The 17,488-nt window shown below is 48.6% G+C and overlaps 1 protein-coding gene and 2 long non-coding RNA genes across 4 annotated transcripts; 1 reads left to right on the forward strand and 2 right to left on the reverse strand.

Moving 5' to 3' along the window:
• Positions 1–103: 103 nt before the first annotated feature.
• On the reverse strand, positions 104–3,742 carry LOC111932955 (uncharacterized). The gene is made up of 3 exons (XR_015273636.1): positions 3,670–3,742; positions 1,283–1,413; positions 104–447 (listed from the first exon to the last, which is right to left on the reverse strand). It is a non-coding gene; the product is annotated as an uncharacterized LOC111932955 (long non-coding RNA).
• IL12RB2 (interleukin 12 receptor subunit beta 2) lies at positions 2,524–16,976 on the forward strand. 2 transcript variants are annotated; one of them, XM_086841434.1, is made up of 15 exons: positions 2,524–2,674; positions 3,561–3,875; positions 4,236–4,350; positions 4,539–4,714; positions 4,913–5,052; positions 5,645–5,789; positions 7,303–7,382; positions 9,008–9,224; positions 9,651–9,851; positions 12,965–13,066; positions 13,145–13,300; positions 13,906–14,043; positions 14,297–14,384; positions 15,012–15,111; positions 15,387–16,976. In XM_086841434.1, exons 1-15 carry the CDS (start codon positions 2,617–2,619, stop codon positions 15,714–15,716), a joined length of 2,361 nt encoding a protein of 786 aa, XP_086697560.1. In that variant the 5' UTR covers positions 2,524–2,616; the 3' UTR covers positions 15,717–16,976. The 2 variants fall into 2 exon arrangements, with proteins under 2 accessions (XP_086697560.1, XP_086697561.1); XM_086841435.1 differs by having other exon boundaries at positions 12,970–13,066.
• On the reverse strand, positions 4,691–9,793 carry LOC147651775 (uncharacterized). Its single transcript, XR_015273637.1, has 3 exons — positions 9,755–9,793; positions 6,409–7,172; positions 4,691–4,764 (listed from the first exon to the last, which is right to left on the reverse strand). It is a non-coding gene; the product is annotated as an uncharacterized LOC147651775 (long non-coding RNA).
• Positions 16,977–17,488: the final 512 nt, after the last annotated feature.

The raw sequence follows: 17,488 nt of genomic DNA on the forward strand, positions 1-17,488 counted from the left end.
TCCTGGTGCTGTCCTGGCTGAAACTCATCCCAATCCTGGGGCAGCCTCCTGGAGCTGGGAAGGGCCCTGGAAAAGAGGAAGAGTCACGGGAACTGATGAAGGCAGAGGAGAAACGAGAGGTAAAAAGAAGTTTTTGATATTTGGAATTCTGTGGGGTATTTCCCCCTCCTCCTCCCCACCCAGGAAATTAATTATTAATTAATGATAATTATTGGCAGCTCTGGAAAGGAGCCCAGGCCTTGCTCCTGGCTTTGAGAGGGAGGAAAAGCAGCTCAAAGGCAAAATTTTGAGGGAGGCTCAAAGGGAAAATTTGGGATTCCTGGAGGCTGCAAACTTTTGTGTCGCCTCATTTCTGAAGCTGTGCCTGAAATTCCTGTGCTGAGGTGTCCGAGGGAAGGAAAGCTGATCACAAACAGCCAGAAAAGCTGAGCTGATGTCATGGGCAGCCTGAAAAGAGAAGGAACAATAGCAGCAAGAATGAATTCATTTAGAGCTCTGTTAAATGCTCACTATCCCAGATATTCCCTGCACCCTGGGATGGAGCAGCCCAAGGAGAGCAGCTCCAAAGGTCCATCCTGAACAATCCCTCCCTCATTCCCTGGGCTCTGATGAAATCCCCCAGGATTTCTGATAAGGTTTGGGGTGAACTGGGGTGTCACTGTCCTCACAGAGCCTGGGAACAGCCAAAGTGCAGGAAATCTTCCCTAAAACCTCAGCCAGTGCCAGGGATCTGGGGAGATTTGGGGCACAAAGAGCGGGGTTGAATGACCGAGATGTTCCTCCAGCAGCTCCTGGACAGCACAGCAGAGGTTTTCCAGGGAGAAGTGGGGTTGAAAGCCAGCTCTGGAGCTGTGGTGCTTCAGAGCTGGAGGCTGAGGGGACAGCCAGAATCCCTGTGCCACATCCACAGGGTGACAGAGAGCGTGGCCTGCCACCCTGGTGCTCCCAGAGGAGATTTGGGGGATAAGAAAACACAAAAGCAGGTGCAGGTTGGTACCCCACAGACACCTGGAGACTTCTCCCCCTCCCCTTTGTGTTTCATCCCCTAGAGCCAGCAGTGCTGATTTCCCTCCCTTGATGCCTTCCTGGAGCAGAGGCTGGGCAGGGTTAAAGGAATAAAACAGGGATTTATTAAAAGCCCTTCCAAGGAGCACCTTGGGCAGTGCAAGAGCCCGGCCGTGGCTGCACCCGAGCTGGGCTCTGAGTCACGAGTTTCACACTTTGATAAATTCTGCTCCATGAATTAATTGTCCAATTCCAGCCCCAGGTGATGCAGTCCCACCCTCACAGGTTGCTCCATCAATTCCCTGCTGGTTGTACCCTTTGGGCCTGGAGCTGCAATTTCGTCTCCCTGAGCTGTGAGAACTCGCTGGGGCTTTCTGTGAAGTTCAGAGTTAGGCACCAATGCAGAATCTGGAAAATATGAAAGTTAAAACACTTCAGGCATCACACTGATGTGGAATCCAGGGGGTTTCCATTCATTTTCCACTCTCAGCTCTGAGCTGGAGGTGGTTCCTCAGCAGTTCCTCACCCTTTTCTCCCATCTCAGTTAAATCTCCAGCAGTTCTGAGCAGATCCTTTGAGGTGAGGCTGTTCTTCCCCTTGTCCCTGGTATTTGGGGCAATGATGCTGGATCTTGAGTTTTTTTGGGATTCTCTTTCACAGAGAGTTTCATTTATTTTAGTTTTGTGTTAGGAAGAATACTTTAAAAGCATTAATTAAGTAATAATTAATTTAATTAATTAATAATTAATTTAAAAGCATTCATTAAGTTTCTGTTTCTTATGTTTATTAATATATTATCAAAAGACAGTCTTTCTTGGACAGTCTTTCTTGGACTTTCTGCTTATTATTGATTGGCTCAAATTGGTTGGAATGGCACAAAATGGCCTTGAAATATGCAGATTTTTTATTTTTACACTCATTTTCACTCAATTAATGACACATGTATTTTTTTTAAGTGACTTCATGACTCAATATTTGTGAGCTGCACTGCACCATTCTCTATCTAATCACTTACTACTACTTTAAAATTTCTAGAAGAAGAAGATGAAGAAGAAAGAAGGACAAGAGACAACATCTTCAATTTTCTATTTTATCTCCTGTCCTCTAAACTAGTCTAAACTCCAAACTTTAACTTTTTCATTCAGTGACTTAAGAAAGCACTCTAATTTACACTTAATTAATCACTCTTAATTGTTCTATTGAAGTTTAACAGTTGTTTTCATGGTGTTGTATGGAATTCAGTGTTTTTTTGGATGTCAGAGCCAGGTATGGGAGATAAGGGCAGGGTCTCTGTGACTCCTGCAGGGCACTTTGCTGTTCTCACAGTTTAGTGGAAGGCAGAACATTTCCCTGAAGAACCTGCACGCTGAGCTTGCTCATCCTGGCACTCACGAGTCACCTACAGAAGGCACCACATGAAGAGGTTCTGGGTGAGCTGAGAGCCTGAAAGTCACAGCCTCTGGATTTAAATGAAACTTTTCATTAGAAAAGCCTCACAAAATGAGCATCTGGGATTTTCTCAATTAGTAAAACAGAAAAACACGAAGATCTGTACATAACATCACTCTTCAGCAGCTGGTAACAGCAATTCCTTCCTCTCTAGGCACCAAAATGGCATTTTCATGGATCGTGCCCTCAGCAATTTGGTTGGTGCTGCACTTCACAGCAGGTAAGAGGGGTTTCTTCCTACTGAGCAATTAGCTCTCTAATCAAGCACTCAGCCTAATTAGGATTTTTCCAGCTTCTACTCCAAGTGCCAGTGAGCATCTCCCTTTCTGGAGTTCACAAGAGATGCAGGGAGTTTGTTTGGGTTCCAGTTCAAGGTGGTTACGTGAGAAAAGGCACCGGGACAGGCAGAGCTCACAAACAGGAAAAAATCTGTGTTCACAGAATCCCAGAATGGTTTGGGATGGAAAGGAGCTGAAATCCCATCTCATCCCATCCCAGCCATGGCAGGGACAGCTCCCACTGTCCCAGGCTGCTCCAAACCCATCCAGCCTGGCCTTGGGCACTGCCAGGGATCCAGGGACAGCCCCAGCTGCTCTGGGAATTCTATCCCAGGGCCTGCCCACCCTGCCAGGGAACAATTCCTGCCCCAGATCCCATCCAGCCCTGCCCTCTGGCACTGGCAGCCATTCCCTGTGTCCTGTCCCTGCAGGCCTTGTCCCCAGTCCCTCTCCAGCTCTCCTGGAGCCCCTTCAGGCCCTGCAAGGGGCTCTGAGCTCTCCCTGGAGCTTCTCCTCTCCAGGTGAGCACCCCCAGCTCTCCCAGCCTGGCTCCAGAAGGGCTCCAGGAGCAGCTCTGGGTCCTTCCTGTGCCTCCTGCCACAGCCCTGCTGCCACAGGCACCTCTCTAATCCCCGATGAAAGGTTGTTTCTGGGGCTGCCTGGGTTTTTTGGGAACTGGGAGCGGCTGCTGCTCCCAGAGAACATCCCAGGGGTTCCTGTGCAGAGCCTGGAATTTCTCCAGCAGGCATTGGGGACCCCCTGGTTGAGCACAGCACATGCTGCAGGGAAACCAGGGGGTTCCAGCTGGAATTTTCTGTTCCCCCACAGAATCCTGCAGGAGAGGGGCTGTGAGTGCCCCCAGAGCCTCAGGGGTGTGCGCCAAGGGGACGGTGACAGCCAGCAGTGGCCAGGCCGTGCCGCCTGGCACCAACATCACCGTGTCCTGCAGGCTGGCAGCTCCTCCAGGAGCCTCCTGGTGCCGGGCAGCGATCTTCCTCAACAGCTCCGAGCAAATCCGAGGGCAGGGAGGCTCCGTCAGCAGCACCTTCCTGCTCAGCAGCCACGGCAAACACACCTTCACGTGCAAAACCATCTGTGGAGACAGGGCAAAACTCGTCTGTGGGATCGATATCCGGGCTGGGAGTAAGGGAACATCGCTTCTTCATCCCTGCTGGGGAACAGGGAGGGGCTCCCAGGGGTGGCTTTGGCCAGGGCTGCTGCTGGCTGTGAGGGGATCTTCCTGTTGGGAATATTCCTGCTTGGAATTGTGCAGCTCTGTGTTATTCCTGAGGGGAGAGAGGCTCCATAAATCTGCAAACAACGTCCTCCCTACCCAGCACCCCTGAAAATGTCTCCTACCAACCTCTCTGAGGAAGAAACGCTGAAGGCCAGGCTGGATGAGGCTCTGCTCTGCTCTGCCTGAGGATGTTGGACTGAAGGACCCTCAAAGGTCCAACCCAAAGCAGGCTGTGATTTTAGGACTGACAGGAATTTCTGTTCCAGGCCCTCCAGACGAGCCCAGGAACGTGTCCTGTATCCAGTTTGGGACACGGGGCCGTCCCACCTGCACCTGGCACAAAGGAAGGCTCACCTACCTCGACACTGCCTATGGAATAGAGTAAGTGAGGGGCTGTAAATGTAATTAATGCCTAATGACCCCCTGGAGCAGCTCTCTGATGGTGCCCTGCAGCTCCCTCGGGGGTCAGGGAAGAGCCTGTGCCAATCCATCCCTCTGGGAAGGGAACCTGTCCCCCCACACCTTCCCTGCTCCACAGAAATCCAACCAAACTTTTCCTTCTGCTCCAGGCTCTCCAATGGGACTGACACCTCCTGCTTTCCAGAAGAAACTCCCAGCCCAGTGTTTGGCTCTGGGACTCTGAGCAAGCTGGATTTTAACTCCAATTACACCGTGGTGGTTTCTGCCTCCAATCAATTAGGAAATGCCTCTTCCCAGCCACTCACCTTCATGTTGGTAGACATAGGTAAAGCACCACTCCTCACCTCCCAGTCAGCCCCAGACCTCGGGGAAAACCTGAAAATATTCAGGACCTCTTGGAAAAACATTAAACCTCTTGGAAAAATCATCCAGCCTAAACCAATAATCCTATTTTCCACCTAACCCCCCGTTCTGGGCTGTGCTGCCTCTCTGAGCCCTGCTTGTTTCTGTGTTTTGGTGCCAGTGAAGCCACATCCTCCTGACTTTTTGGTGGAATTTGATGATTCTTCTGCCACCAGCTGCAGCCTTTCCTGGCACCATGAGGCACAAGCACAGCACTACAGGCTGAGGTATCGCCCCCTCAGCAGCAGCACCTGGAGCACGGTAATTCCCTTCGGGAATGAGGCAGTTCTGGACCTGCTGGAGAAGGAAAAAAAATCTGGGGAGAGCTCAGAGCCTGAAGGGGCTCCAGGAGAGCTGGAGAGGGACTGGGGACAAGGCCTGCAGGGACAGGACACAGGGAATGGCTGTGAGTTGAAAAAGGGAGGATTTAGATGGGATTTTGGGAAGGAATTCCTGGCTGGCAGGGTGGGCAGGCCCTGGGATGGAATTCCCAGAGCAGCTGGGGCTGTCCCTGGATCCCTGGCAGTGCCCAAGGCCAGGCTGGATGGGTTTGGAGCAGCCTGGGACAGTGGCAGCTGTCCCTGCCATGGCTGGGGTGGCTCTGGATGGGATTTAAGTTCTTTCCCACCCAAACCATTCCACAATTCCATGAAGTTTTATTTGCTTTAGGTGGCAAAAGGAAGGTTTTGCTGGGAGCTGAGCAAATCCCTCAGAAATGAGGGATTTCTCAGCTGAAGCCCTGCAGGCCTGATGATTCCTCACATCATTCCCCGATCAGGGTTTCTCCTGAATTCATAATCCAGCCTCTCGTTTCCTTGGGAGTTTAATATCAATTCCCTCATCCCCACCAAAGGTGGAAATCTTCAGCAGGGAGAAATATCATCTCCAGGGGCTGGAGCCTGACACAGCCTACGAGTTCCAGGTGAGCTGCAGGATCCTGCCCGGCCGGGGGCTGTGGAGTGACTGGAGCAGCACCCAGAGCCAAACTCCAGCAGCAGGTAAGGAATGAACCCTCCTGCCCTAAACCCAGCTCTGCATCCCACGGGAAACTCCAGCTCAGCAGGCTCAAAGTGCTGCTGCCTTGTTTTGTGCCGACCCTAGATCTGAGAGAGGTTTCTGTAAGAAAATTGCAATTTTTTAGTGAACAAACGGGGAAGCTGTTGGTGTTTCTCTCGAAACAGGAATTTCCAGAGTTCACTGAGAGCAGCTGAAGGATTTGGGGGTTGGAATGAGATGATTTTTAAGGTGGCTAAAAACCCTACTAATTCTGTGATTCTCTGCTTGGCCTGGGCTGCTTTTTTTTTGAATTTTTGTGAATTCCTGGGAGCCTGTGGGGCTGGTGCTGTTCTGATCAGCCCATTTCCCAGCGACAGCAGCACTTTCTGCATTCATTGATGGGAGGTGTGAACACCTCCCTCCCTCCCTCACCTCTCTCTCCACAGTTTTCTCCCTGGATTTGTGGCCATCACCAGCCCCAGAGGGTTTTCAGCTGACCGAGGAGCTCTGTGTTCATCATCCCCACTCTGCCTTGCAGGAGCTGAAATCCTCCACAAATTGTCTCCAATCAAACCTGTTCAGGGAGAAATTCCTTTTCCTGTGAACTGCCAAAAATCTTACCTTGTTCACGGGCTTCTCTCAAATCCAGGCTGGAGGGCAGCAGGTGCAATCCCACATTTGAATTTTGCTGCTTTGAGCTCACACTCGATGCTCTGGCTTTGTTCCTGCTGCTGCTTCTTGTTTGTGTTCCAGTCACTCTCTGCAGTCAGTGCAGGACAAAGTGCTCCCAGCATCGCTGATGTGAAGGGTTTTGTGTCTTTGCTCCAGCCCTGCTGTCCCATCAGCTGCCCCCTGCTGTTAATAATTAGCAAACGCTAATTTAGTTTAATCAGTTGATGCTGGTCAGCGGCCTTGAGGAGCCAAGCTCTGTCACCTCAGCTTTCCTGATATATTCATCTCTGATTCTGGATTTCCAGCCAGATCTTCCCTTTAATGTCATTTGGGGAGGTTTCTTTAAAACAGCGAGAGTTTCCAGTCAGAGCTGTGGGAGGCACCAGGGGTTTCAGCTGCCTCAGAGGAGCTGTTAAAGGCCTTTAGTGCCCAGAACCTGACAGGAAAATCCAACACATCCCACAGACGCCCTCATCCAGATCTGGGATTGATGGAGCCAAGCCCAAGGACCTTCACAAGCCTCAGATTTATGCAAAGGCAGGAGTTAATGCTGTGCACTGATGTGTGGGTGTCCTTGGGAGCCATTGGGATTGCTGAGGTCAGGATGAAGCCCCCAGCAGATCCAAACTCCTCTCCTTGGCTTTGTGGCTTTGTTCTCCTCGTGATCCCGTCCTCAAAACAGCCAAACCACAGCAGACATGGATTATCACACCCTGCAGCATTTCAGGGACAGTTTAAAGTTTCAATTTGAGTTTTTTCTCAGGGGTTTTACCTCCCTGTTGTTTCATTTGTTGGTTTTATGCCCCAGCCATGCCCACTGCTCTGCTTTTCCTTCCCCTGCAGTGCCAGCTGGGATCCTGGATGTCTGGTACCGGCAGCAGGACCTGGGCCCTGGGCACCAGAACCTCTCCCTTTTTTGGAAGGTGAGTTTGGTGAAACCCCAGCAAAACCCAGCCAGGTGAGAGGGGAAAGCAGAGCCAGGTGAAAGGAGCAATTCTGATTTTTAGGATTGCAGCAAGGACTGAACCCTGGGAGAGGCACAAGGGTTTCAGCAGTTCCCAGGGACATGGAACAAGGGCTCCATGGAACAAGGAGATCCATCATCACTTTTCTACCTACAATTTCATGGAATGCCAGAACTCTTTGGATTGGGAGGGATCTTGAATGTCATCTCATTCCATGGCAAGGACAGCTCCCACTGTCCCAGGCTGCTCCAAACCCATCCAGCCTGGCCTTGGGCACTGCCAGGGATCCAGGGACAGCCCCAGCTGCTCTGGGAATTCTATCCCAGGGCCTGCCCCACCCTGCCAGGGAACAATTCCTGCCCCAGATCCCATCCAGCCCTGCCCTCTGGCACTGGCAGCCATTCCCTGGCTCCTGACCCTCCCTCCCTTTACCCCTCTCCAGATTCCACAGCGTTTTTGGGGTCTGGTGGGCAGAGCTGGGGGCTGGGGCCCCACAGGGAACATTCCAGACAGAATTTGGTTTAAAACCCACCAGAATTAGGTAAAAAAATTCACTGTGCTCTCCCCCCAGCACACACCACCAGGCACCATGCAAGTGAAAGCAGAAATTCTCATGAGATTCTGTGAGCCCAGATGTTGTGGCTTTAACTTGAGGACCTTTATCTTGCAGCATTTTCTTTATCAGGAGTGACTTCCTGCAGCATCATTCATGAAACAGAGTAATAAACTGCCTTTAGAGGTTTCACAGCCAGACTGAGACTCAGGATCACTTCCTCCCAAGGCTGTGCTCTTACTCTCTGACAAATACCCAGAAAAGGGTTGAAAATTTAATTTCAGCATGTTTCCAGCGCTGCAAACATTTTGGTTTGTGCTTCGTGCTTTGTTTTGTTATGACAAAAATCAGCCAAACAAATGGATTAATGTCACAGAAACAGCAGGAAACTGAAACTGGGAGTCCAACTGCACCCAGAGGGGAGTTAAAGCAGGGTGTGGTGTTCCACAGACTGGCAGAGATGTGTGCTCTGAGTGCTTCAATTTAAATAATTCTTTACACTGGTTTTAAGTAAAATCCGGGTTTTTCCTCCCAAGCAAAACCTGCTCATTTTGACAGATCCAGGTGAGCAGCTGATAATCTCTTTTTCCCTCCCTTGTGAATTCAGCTGCAGGGCAGGAGGGGTTTTGCTCTCCCCAGCTGTGCTGCTGCTGCTGGAAAAATCAGCATCTGACAGCAAAAGAGCTTCACTAAACTGGAATTGAGTGGGAAAAATAAATCCTGGAATGGTTTGGGTTGGGATGGACCTTAAATTCCAGCCCAGCCATGGCAGGGACAGCTCCCACTGTCCCAGGCTGCTCCAAACCCATCCAGCCTGGCCTTGGGCACTGCCAGGGATCCAGGGACAGCCCCAGCTGCTCTGGGAATTCTATCCCAGGGCCTGCCCACCCTGCCAGGGAACAATTCCTGCAATCCCAAGATCCCATCCAGCCCTGCCCTTTGGGAAGCCATTCCCTGTGTCCTGTGCCTCCATCCCTCACCCCAAGCCCCTCTCTGGCATTCCCAGGTGACAGCTGTGCTTTCCCCGCAGGCCCTGAGCAGGTCGGAGGCAGGAGGGAGAATCCTGGGATACACGGTGACCTTGGAAGCCCTGGGCCAGGGGAAGCTCCCAGCACAATCCCACCGGACCAGCCAGACCAGCTTCTCCAGGGTGACCCCCAGGGTGGCCCTCAGGGTGACGGTGACTGCCCAGGGTCCTCGGGGCAGCTCCCGTCCTGCAGCCATCCTCATCCTCCCGGGCAGCCCGGGTAAGGCTCCCGCTGCCCCGGCATTCCCGGGATCCTGCTCCGCTTCCCGCTCAGGGTTCTGCCCTTTGCTCTCCTCCCTGTGGATCTTTGGATCCGCTTTTCCCTCTGGCTCTTTCCAGTGTCTGGGCCCAGCTCTCCCAGCCCTTGGAATATCCCTGTAGTTCCTCTGGGATCACCACAGCAGCCCCACATCATTCCTGGTGCTCCCATCGGGGAAGGGGGTTTGGGATGGCACAGCTGAGCCGTGCTGTGGGTGCCCAATCCATGAGAAAAGATGGGAATGTGATGTTCCCGACAGCAGCCCCCTCTCCCTCCCTTCTGTGTAATTCCAATTAATTTTTACCCCCCGTGGCACAACCCAGGCGGGGATGGCGGCGCTCGGCTGCGGGTCGTGATACCTGGGTGGGTTTTGTTGTCCCCTGGAAGATCTGCCCCCTCCCCAGCAAGTGTCCAGCGTTGCCCTGGGCAACAGCAGCATCCTGGTGACCTGGAGTCCCCCTGTCACCCCCACCCTGCCCGTCGGGGGGTACCTGCTGGAATGGGCCGAGCCCTGGAGGGATCCGCACCTGCAGCCCCGGAACGCCTGGAGGAAACTGCCCCCGAGCCGGCTCTCCACCGTGCTGGCAGGTAAATGTCACCTGCAATGACAGGTAAATGTCACACTGCAATGGCAGGTAAATGTCACCCAGAGCTGGCAGGTAAATGTCACCCTGCAATGGCAGGTAAATGTCACCCTGAGCTGGCAGGTAAATGTCACCCTGCAATGACAGGTAAATGTCACACTGCAATGGCAGGTAAATGTCACCCTGAGCTGGCAGGTAAATGTCACCTGCAATGACAGGTAAATGTCACACTGCAATGGCAGGTAAATGTCACCTGCAATGACAGGTAAATGTCACCCTGCAATGGCAGGTAAATGTCACCCTCAGCTGGCAGGTAAATGTCACCCTGCAATGGCAGGTAAATGTCACCTGCAATGGCAGGTAAATGTCACCCAGAGCTGGCAGGTAAATGTCACCCTGCAATGGCAGGTAAATGTCACCTGCAATGGCAGGTAAATGTCACCCAGAGCTGGCAGGTAAATGTCACCCTGCAATGACAGGTAAATGTCACCCTCAGCTGGCAGGTAAATGTCACCCTGCAATGACAGGTAAATGTCACCTGCAATGACAGGTAAATGTCACCCTGAGCTGGCAGGTAAATGTCACCCTGCAATGACAGGTAAATGTCACCCTGAGCTGGCAGGTAAATGTCACCCTGCAATGACAGGTAAATGTCACCCTGAGCTGGCAGGTAAATGTCACCCTGCAATGGCAGGTAAATGTCACCCTGAGCTGGCAGGTAAATGTCACCCTGAGCTGGCAGGTAAATGTCACCCTGCAATGACAGGTAAATGTCACCCTGAGCTGGCAGGTAAATGTCACCCTGCAATGACAGGTAAATGTCACCCTGAGCTGGCAGGTAAATGTCACCCTGCAATGGCAGGTAAATGTCACCCTGAGCTGGCAGGTAAATGTCACCCTGCAATGGCAGGTAAATGTCACCCTGAGCTGGCAGGTAAATGTCACCCTGCAATGGCAGGTAAATGTCACCCTGAGCTGGCAGGTAAATGTCACCCTGCAATGACAGGTAAATGTCACCCTCAGCTGGCAGGTAAATGTCACACCGAGCTGGCAGGTAAATGTCACCTGCAATGACAGGTAAATGTCACCCTCAGCTGGCAGGTAAATGTCACCTGCAATGGCACGTAAATATCACCCTCAGCTGGCAGGTAAATGTCACACTGCAATGGCAGGTAAATGTCACCTGCAATGGCAGGTAAATGTCACCCAGAGCTGGCAGGTAAATGTCACCTGCAATGACAGGTAAATGTCACCCTGGGCTGGCAGGTAAATGTCACCCTGGGCTGGCAGGTAAATGTCACCTGCAATGACAGGTAAATGTCACCCTGAGCTGGCAGGTAAATGTCACCTGCAATGACAGGTAAATGTCACCCTGCAATGACAGGTAAATGTCACCTGCAATGACAGGTAAATGTCACCCTACAATGGCAGGTAAATGTCACCCTGCAATGGCAGGTAAATGTCACCCTACAATGGCAGGTAAATGTCACCCTACAATGGCAGGTAAATGTCACCCTGCAATGACAGGTAAATGTCACCTGCAATGACAGGTAAATGTCACCTGCAATGGCAGGTAAATGTCACCTTCACAAGCCAGGCTGGGTGGGATGGTGGGAGGTGACACAGCAAGGGTGGCGCTGGATGGGCTTTAAGGTCTCTCCCAACCCAAACCAGTCTGGGATTCTATATTCCTATGTTTTTATAAATTTTATATATAAAAAATATAAATATATATATATTTATATATATATAATATATAAAATATATTTATATATTTTAGATATTTTATATATATTTTATAAAAATAAAATATATATAAAAATATTTTTATATTTTATATATTTTATCTATATTTCTTATGATTTCTATATATAAATATAAAATTTTAATATATAAATTTTTCAATTAATTATTATTTATTATTTTAGTACGTATGTCTGTTTTATTACATTTATTAATATTTATATTCTTTATATTTATATTGTTTATATATTTATATATTTCATATATAAATATATTTTATGTTATATATTTATATTTTTTATTTTATATATTTATATATAAAATATATATTTATCTATTTATTTTATATATTTTATATACATTTTATATACATTTATATTTTTATTATATGTATTTTACATATTTATGTATTTTTATATATTTTTATATATTTTATATATTTATGTATATATTTATATATTTATGTATATATTTATATATTTATATATAAAATATAAAATATATAATATAAAATAGATTTTATCTATTTAATATATTTATTTAATGTATTTATTTCATATATTTATATATTTATTATATTATATTAATTTAACTAATTATTTTTTACTACTAATAAAATAATCTGCTCTGGGCACCCTGTGCCAGGGCCTGCCCACCCTCCTAGGGAACAATTCCTTCCCAAGATCCCACTCATCCCTGCCCTTGGCACTGGGAATCCATTAATTTCCAGTTTAATTCCCAGTATGGCTCTGCCAAGCTCAGTATATCAGAGAAAATATAATATAATATAATATAATATAATATAATATAATATAATATAATATAATATAATATAATATAATATAATATAATATAATATAATATAATATAATATAATATAATATAATATAATATAATATAATATAATATAATATAATATAATATAATATAATATAATGTAATACAATATAATGTAATGTAATATAATGTAATGTAATATAATATAATATAATATAATATAATATAATATAATATAATATAATATAATATAATATAATTATATATTATATAAATATATTATATAATTATAATTTATATAATAATTTACATAATAATTTCTAATTTATATTATAAATATTATATTATATTGTATTATATTATATTATATTATATTATATTATATTAATATTATATATAGTAATGATATATTATATAAGTATAATTATATTATATAATTATAATTTATATAATAATTTATATTATAAATATTATATTATATTATATTATCCAAATAATATCAATAATGCCAAGATTTGTCTCAGGTTAGAGCAGCTGCTGTAGTATTTGTGCAGATGTTGGCAGGGGCAGCTCTGCAGGTGTAACTTCTCCTCCCAGAGCAGATCCGAGACAACGTCTGCTACGGGATCCGCGTGTCCGCGCTCTACCAGGGCAGGGCTGGCCAGGCAGCCTCCGTCAGGGCCAACTCCACAGCACAAGGTCAGCCCCAGAACACCCTCCCAGCCAGTTTTAAGCTCAGTTTAAGCTCAGCTCTAACAGCAATCCCGTGCCTTGCAGCCCCATCAGCCGGGCCCCAGATGTTCGCAACGCCCTGGGCCAGCGGTGTCCTGGTGTCCTGGGAGGAGATCCCAGCTCCCCAGCAGAGGGGCTGCATCACTGCCTATCACATCTACCTGCACAGGAGCTCCAGGCAGGGCCAGCCCGAGGTCCATGGTGGGTTTCTGGGGCTGGAAATGCTCCTCCTGCTCCCCTTTCATTACTGAAGGTCTCCAGGAATTCATCCTGGCTTCTTCTCCCTCTTTTCTTCTTCTTTCTCTTTCTTCTTGCTCTTCCTCATCTTCTCTTCTTCCTCCTCTTTTCTTCTTCTTCGTCTTCGTCCTCTTTGTCTTCTTCATCTTCTTCTTCCTCCTCCTCATCCTCTTTTCCTCTTCTTTTTCTTCTTGCTCTTCCTCATCTTATTTTCTTCCTCCTTTTCTTTTTCTTCTTTTTCTTCTTGATCTTTCTTCTTGCTCTTCCTCATCTTCTCTTCCTCCTCCTTTTTTTCTTTTCTTCTTCTTCCTATTCTTCATCTTATTCATCTTTCTCCTCCTCCTTTTTTTCTATCTTCCTTTTCCTTATTCCTCTTCCTCCTCTTCTTTTTCCTCCACTTTTTTCCTCTTATTCCTCTTCTTCCTCTTCTTCTTCCTCCACTTTTTTCCTCTTCTTCCTTTTTTTTCTCCTTATTCCTCCTCCTCCCCTCCTTCCCATTATCCAGAGCCCAGCTGAAGGCAGCAAAGCCCCGTGCCAGGCTCTCCATCTCCATCCCGGTTTTCCTCCAGCCGTTCCCTTTGGGAAGGTTCCTCGTTCCCTGCACATCGCGGGGCTGCAGCCCGGGGAGCACCACGAGCTCTGGATGACAGCGGCGACAGCGGCCGGGGAGGGCCCCCGGGGCAACAGCGACAGCGTCTGCCTGGAGGGTAAGGAACCCGTGCCAGGCTGCTCCTTGCCCTTGGATCCTCCTTTCCACACTCTGGGAATGCTTTTCCTGCTCCTCTGAAATCCCTGGAGCTCCCCAAGCCTTCTGATCTCTCGGTTCCTGAAGATTTGCTGTTTCAGCTTCAGCTTTGAGCTCCCAGAGATGTCTCCTCGGAGCTGAAGGGTGGTTTATTCATGGAGCACACAAAGATTTGGGGTTTTTTTCATCTTTTTGGTGCCTGCTCTCCATTTCAGGTGCTGGGGACTGGCTGACTCTGGTGCTCATCTGCAGCTTCCTCATCCTCTCAGCCTGCGTTTGTTCTGTGCCTCCAGCCAGGAAAGTGTGAGTGGATCCATCGGCTGTGTCCCAATAAAACCGGGCTGCTTGTTGGGAGGGATTAAATCCCAGAATGGTTTGGGTTGAAAGAGATCTTAAATCCCACCCAGAGCCACTCCAGCCATGGCAGGGACACCTCCCACTGCCCCAGGCTGCTCCAAACCCATCCAGCCTGGCCCTGGGCACGGCCAGGGAGGGATCCAGGGGCAGCCCCAGCTGCTCTGGGCACCCTGGGCATTTTAAAAACCTTTTCTCCCTTCTAATCTAAATCAACCCTCTTTTACTTTAAAGCCATTTTCCTTTGTCCTATGGGATGGTTGTGCCCCTTCATGAGCGTGGAACAGTGAGGATTGTCCAAAATGAAGCTTCCAGAGTACATGAATGATAATAAAATCAGGCTCTGACCTTAAAATACACCTGCAGTCCATGGATATTGTGAATTTTTAACCAGGTCTCAAAACCAAGCAGAAGGGTGGCAATCCTTGGGAATTAACCCTACCCAGCCAAGAGCTCTGCAGGTCCCTCTGAGGGCAGATCCACGATCACACCTGCCTTAATTCCACACCCAAGGAGCACAAAGGTGCTGCAGGTCTCACCATTGAGGTTTTTAATTGTATTTATCCCCTGCTGCAGGTTCCAGTGGCTCCTGTCGCTCCTCCTGCCACAGTGGCACAGCAAAGCCATTCCCGACCCTGCCAACGCCACGTGGGCCAGGAGCTTAACGGCTACCAAGGTAAATTAGAGGGGTTTTTTTCATTCTAATCCCAAAACCTTCATAAAAAACAACCAAAAAATAAAAAGCAATTGGAGCCACGGCAGGCAGTAATCTCCTAAAGCAGCAAATCCAGCAATCTCTGGCAGCAGATAATCTCCACTGGAGGAGACTGAAGGATGTGCTGGGCAAATTAAACACCGCAAGAACTCGGAGATCTTTTGTTTTTATCCGGATGAGGAGCTGTGCAGTCCCGGGAGCTCCGTGCCCGGATTTATCCCGTGTTTCCCCCGCAGGCAGAGCTGAGCGCTCCCTCCAGCCCCTTCCTGCCCAGCGGCTTCCAAGAGCCCGAAACGACCCCGGTGGAGGAGAGCTGGGCTGAGCCCCCCGAGCCTGGGGACAAGCTGCTGCTGGGCAGCGCTGGCAGCAGGGGACACTGGCCACAGCTCTACCAGAGGCTGCTGCTGGAGCCCGAGTACATCTCCAGCCCCGGCCCCTCCGCACAGAGCCCCGAGCCCGAGCCCGAGCCCATTCCCCTCTTCCCATTCCTGCCTCCCGGGCCCTGCTGCCAAGGGAACCTGAGCCTGGATGGAGTGAAACTCAGCGGCAGCTCCTTCCCGAGGTAGGCAGGTGGCGATGTGAGCCCGCCAGGAATTTGGGCACGATGGGTGACTCTGGTGCTCGTCTGCAGCTTCCTCATCCTCTCAGCCAGGAAAGTGTGAGTGGATCCATCGGCTGAGTCCCGATAAAACCGGGCTGTTTGTTGGGAGGGATTAAACCCCAGAATGGTTTGGGTTGAAAGAGATCTTAAATCCCACCCAGAGCCACTCCTGCCATGGCAGGGACACCTCCCACTGCCCCAGGCTGCTCCCAGTGAGCCCAGCCTGGATTTTGGCACTTTGCAGAATATTTTGGTGTTTCAATGTGATCTCAGCCTGGATTTTGGCACTTTGCAGAGTATTTTGGTGTTTCAATGTGATCTCAGCCTGGATTTTGGCACTTTGCAGAGTATTTTGGTGTTTCAATGTGATCTCAGCCTGGATTTTGGCACTTTGCAGAATATTTTAGTGTGTTTTGATATGAGCCCAGCCAGGATTTTGGTACTTTGCAGAATATTTCAGTTTTGATATGAGCCAGGATTTTGGCACTTTACAAAATATTTCAGTGTTTCAGCACAGCCAGTCCAGTCTCATGTGACACCTCCAAGTGACAAAACCCTTCCCCAGTCACACCTCACCACAGCTGCTCCTCTGCAGCCTGGAGTCAGAGCTACAGCTGGGAATGCCAGAGATGGATTTGGGGGATTTGGGGAGCCCTTGCTGCAGCCTGGGCTGCCGCAAGCCCTGTCCCACCAGTGCTTCAGCCTGGCTGGATCAGAGCTGGAAATCATCATTTCCTCCTGAAAGAGCAAGGAACAGCAAAAGGGAGGGATGGAAAGGCAAAAGGGAGGGATGGAAAGGCAAAAGGGAGGGATGGAAAGGCAAAAGGGAGGGATGGAAAGGCAAAAGGGAGGGATGGAAAGGCAAAAGGGAGGGATGGAAAGGCAAAAGGGAGGGATGGAAAGGCAAAAGGGAGGGATGGAAAGGCAAAAGGGAGGGATGGAACTGCTCAGCACCTCTTGTTCCTCCCCTGGCACCAAGTCACAGAGCCCCCAGTGACACCAGACCCACGAGGGACACGGCACCTTCCTTGCCTCAGTTCAGGGCAGGAAAATTCCTGACCAGAACTAAAAGCAGCAGGCAGCATCTGTACTCAGCCAAATGGATTGTCAAGAGGAATTTAAGTGATTTATTGGAGTGCTCTAATTACAGGCTGGAAGGGTGTTACACATTTAATGACTTTGTTTACCAGATGTGTGTATATAAATAAAATGTTGGAAATCTGAACTTGGCTTCCTGTTGTTTTCTCTGGTCAAGCTCCAGCTTTACACAGAACAATTAAAAATTAAAAATAAAGCTGAAATGTTGCAGTTAGAGATGGAATAGTCCAGGTATGAACTTACCTGGAGCATCCTCTGCCTCCCCAGGATGCTGATGCCACCACTCAAGTGCAGATTTGGGTATTGCCAAACACCAGCTCAGCCTTTTCACTTTGGGCTCCTGAGGTCTGGTCCCACCTGTGTCACCTGGCTGCGTGTCACCAAAGGAAAACATCTCCTCAGAACTGGGTCACACATCCAAAAAACCAGAACCTGCTGCCTGCTCTCCACACCCTGCCTGGGAACCACCCTGGCCAGAGGATTCTGCCTGAGCCCCACAGCTCAGCTCTGCAAATCAAATTGAACTAGAAAGGCAGATTAGATGCCAAAAAAGGGGTTTATTTATAAAGCATTATTTTACCACTCATCTTTTTCTGCATGTTGATTTTTGATCTCCACATAAGGATAAGGGAACATTGG

Source organism: Cyanistes caeruleus, chromosome 9, assembly GCF_971803275.1.
Source record: "Cyanistes caeruleus chromosome 9, bCyaCae1.hap1.1, whole genome shotgun sequence".
Classification (NCBI taxonomy): Eukaryota; Metazoa; Chordata; class Aves; order Passeriformes; family Paridae; genus Cyanistes; species Cyanistes caeruleus.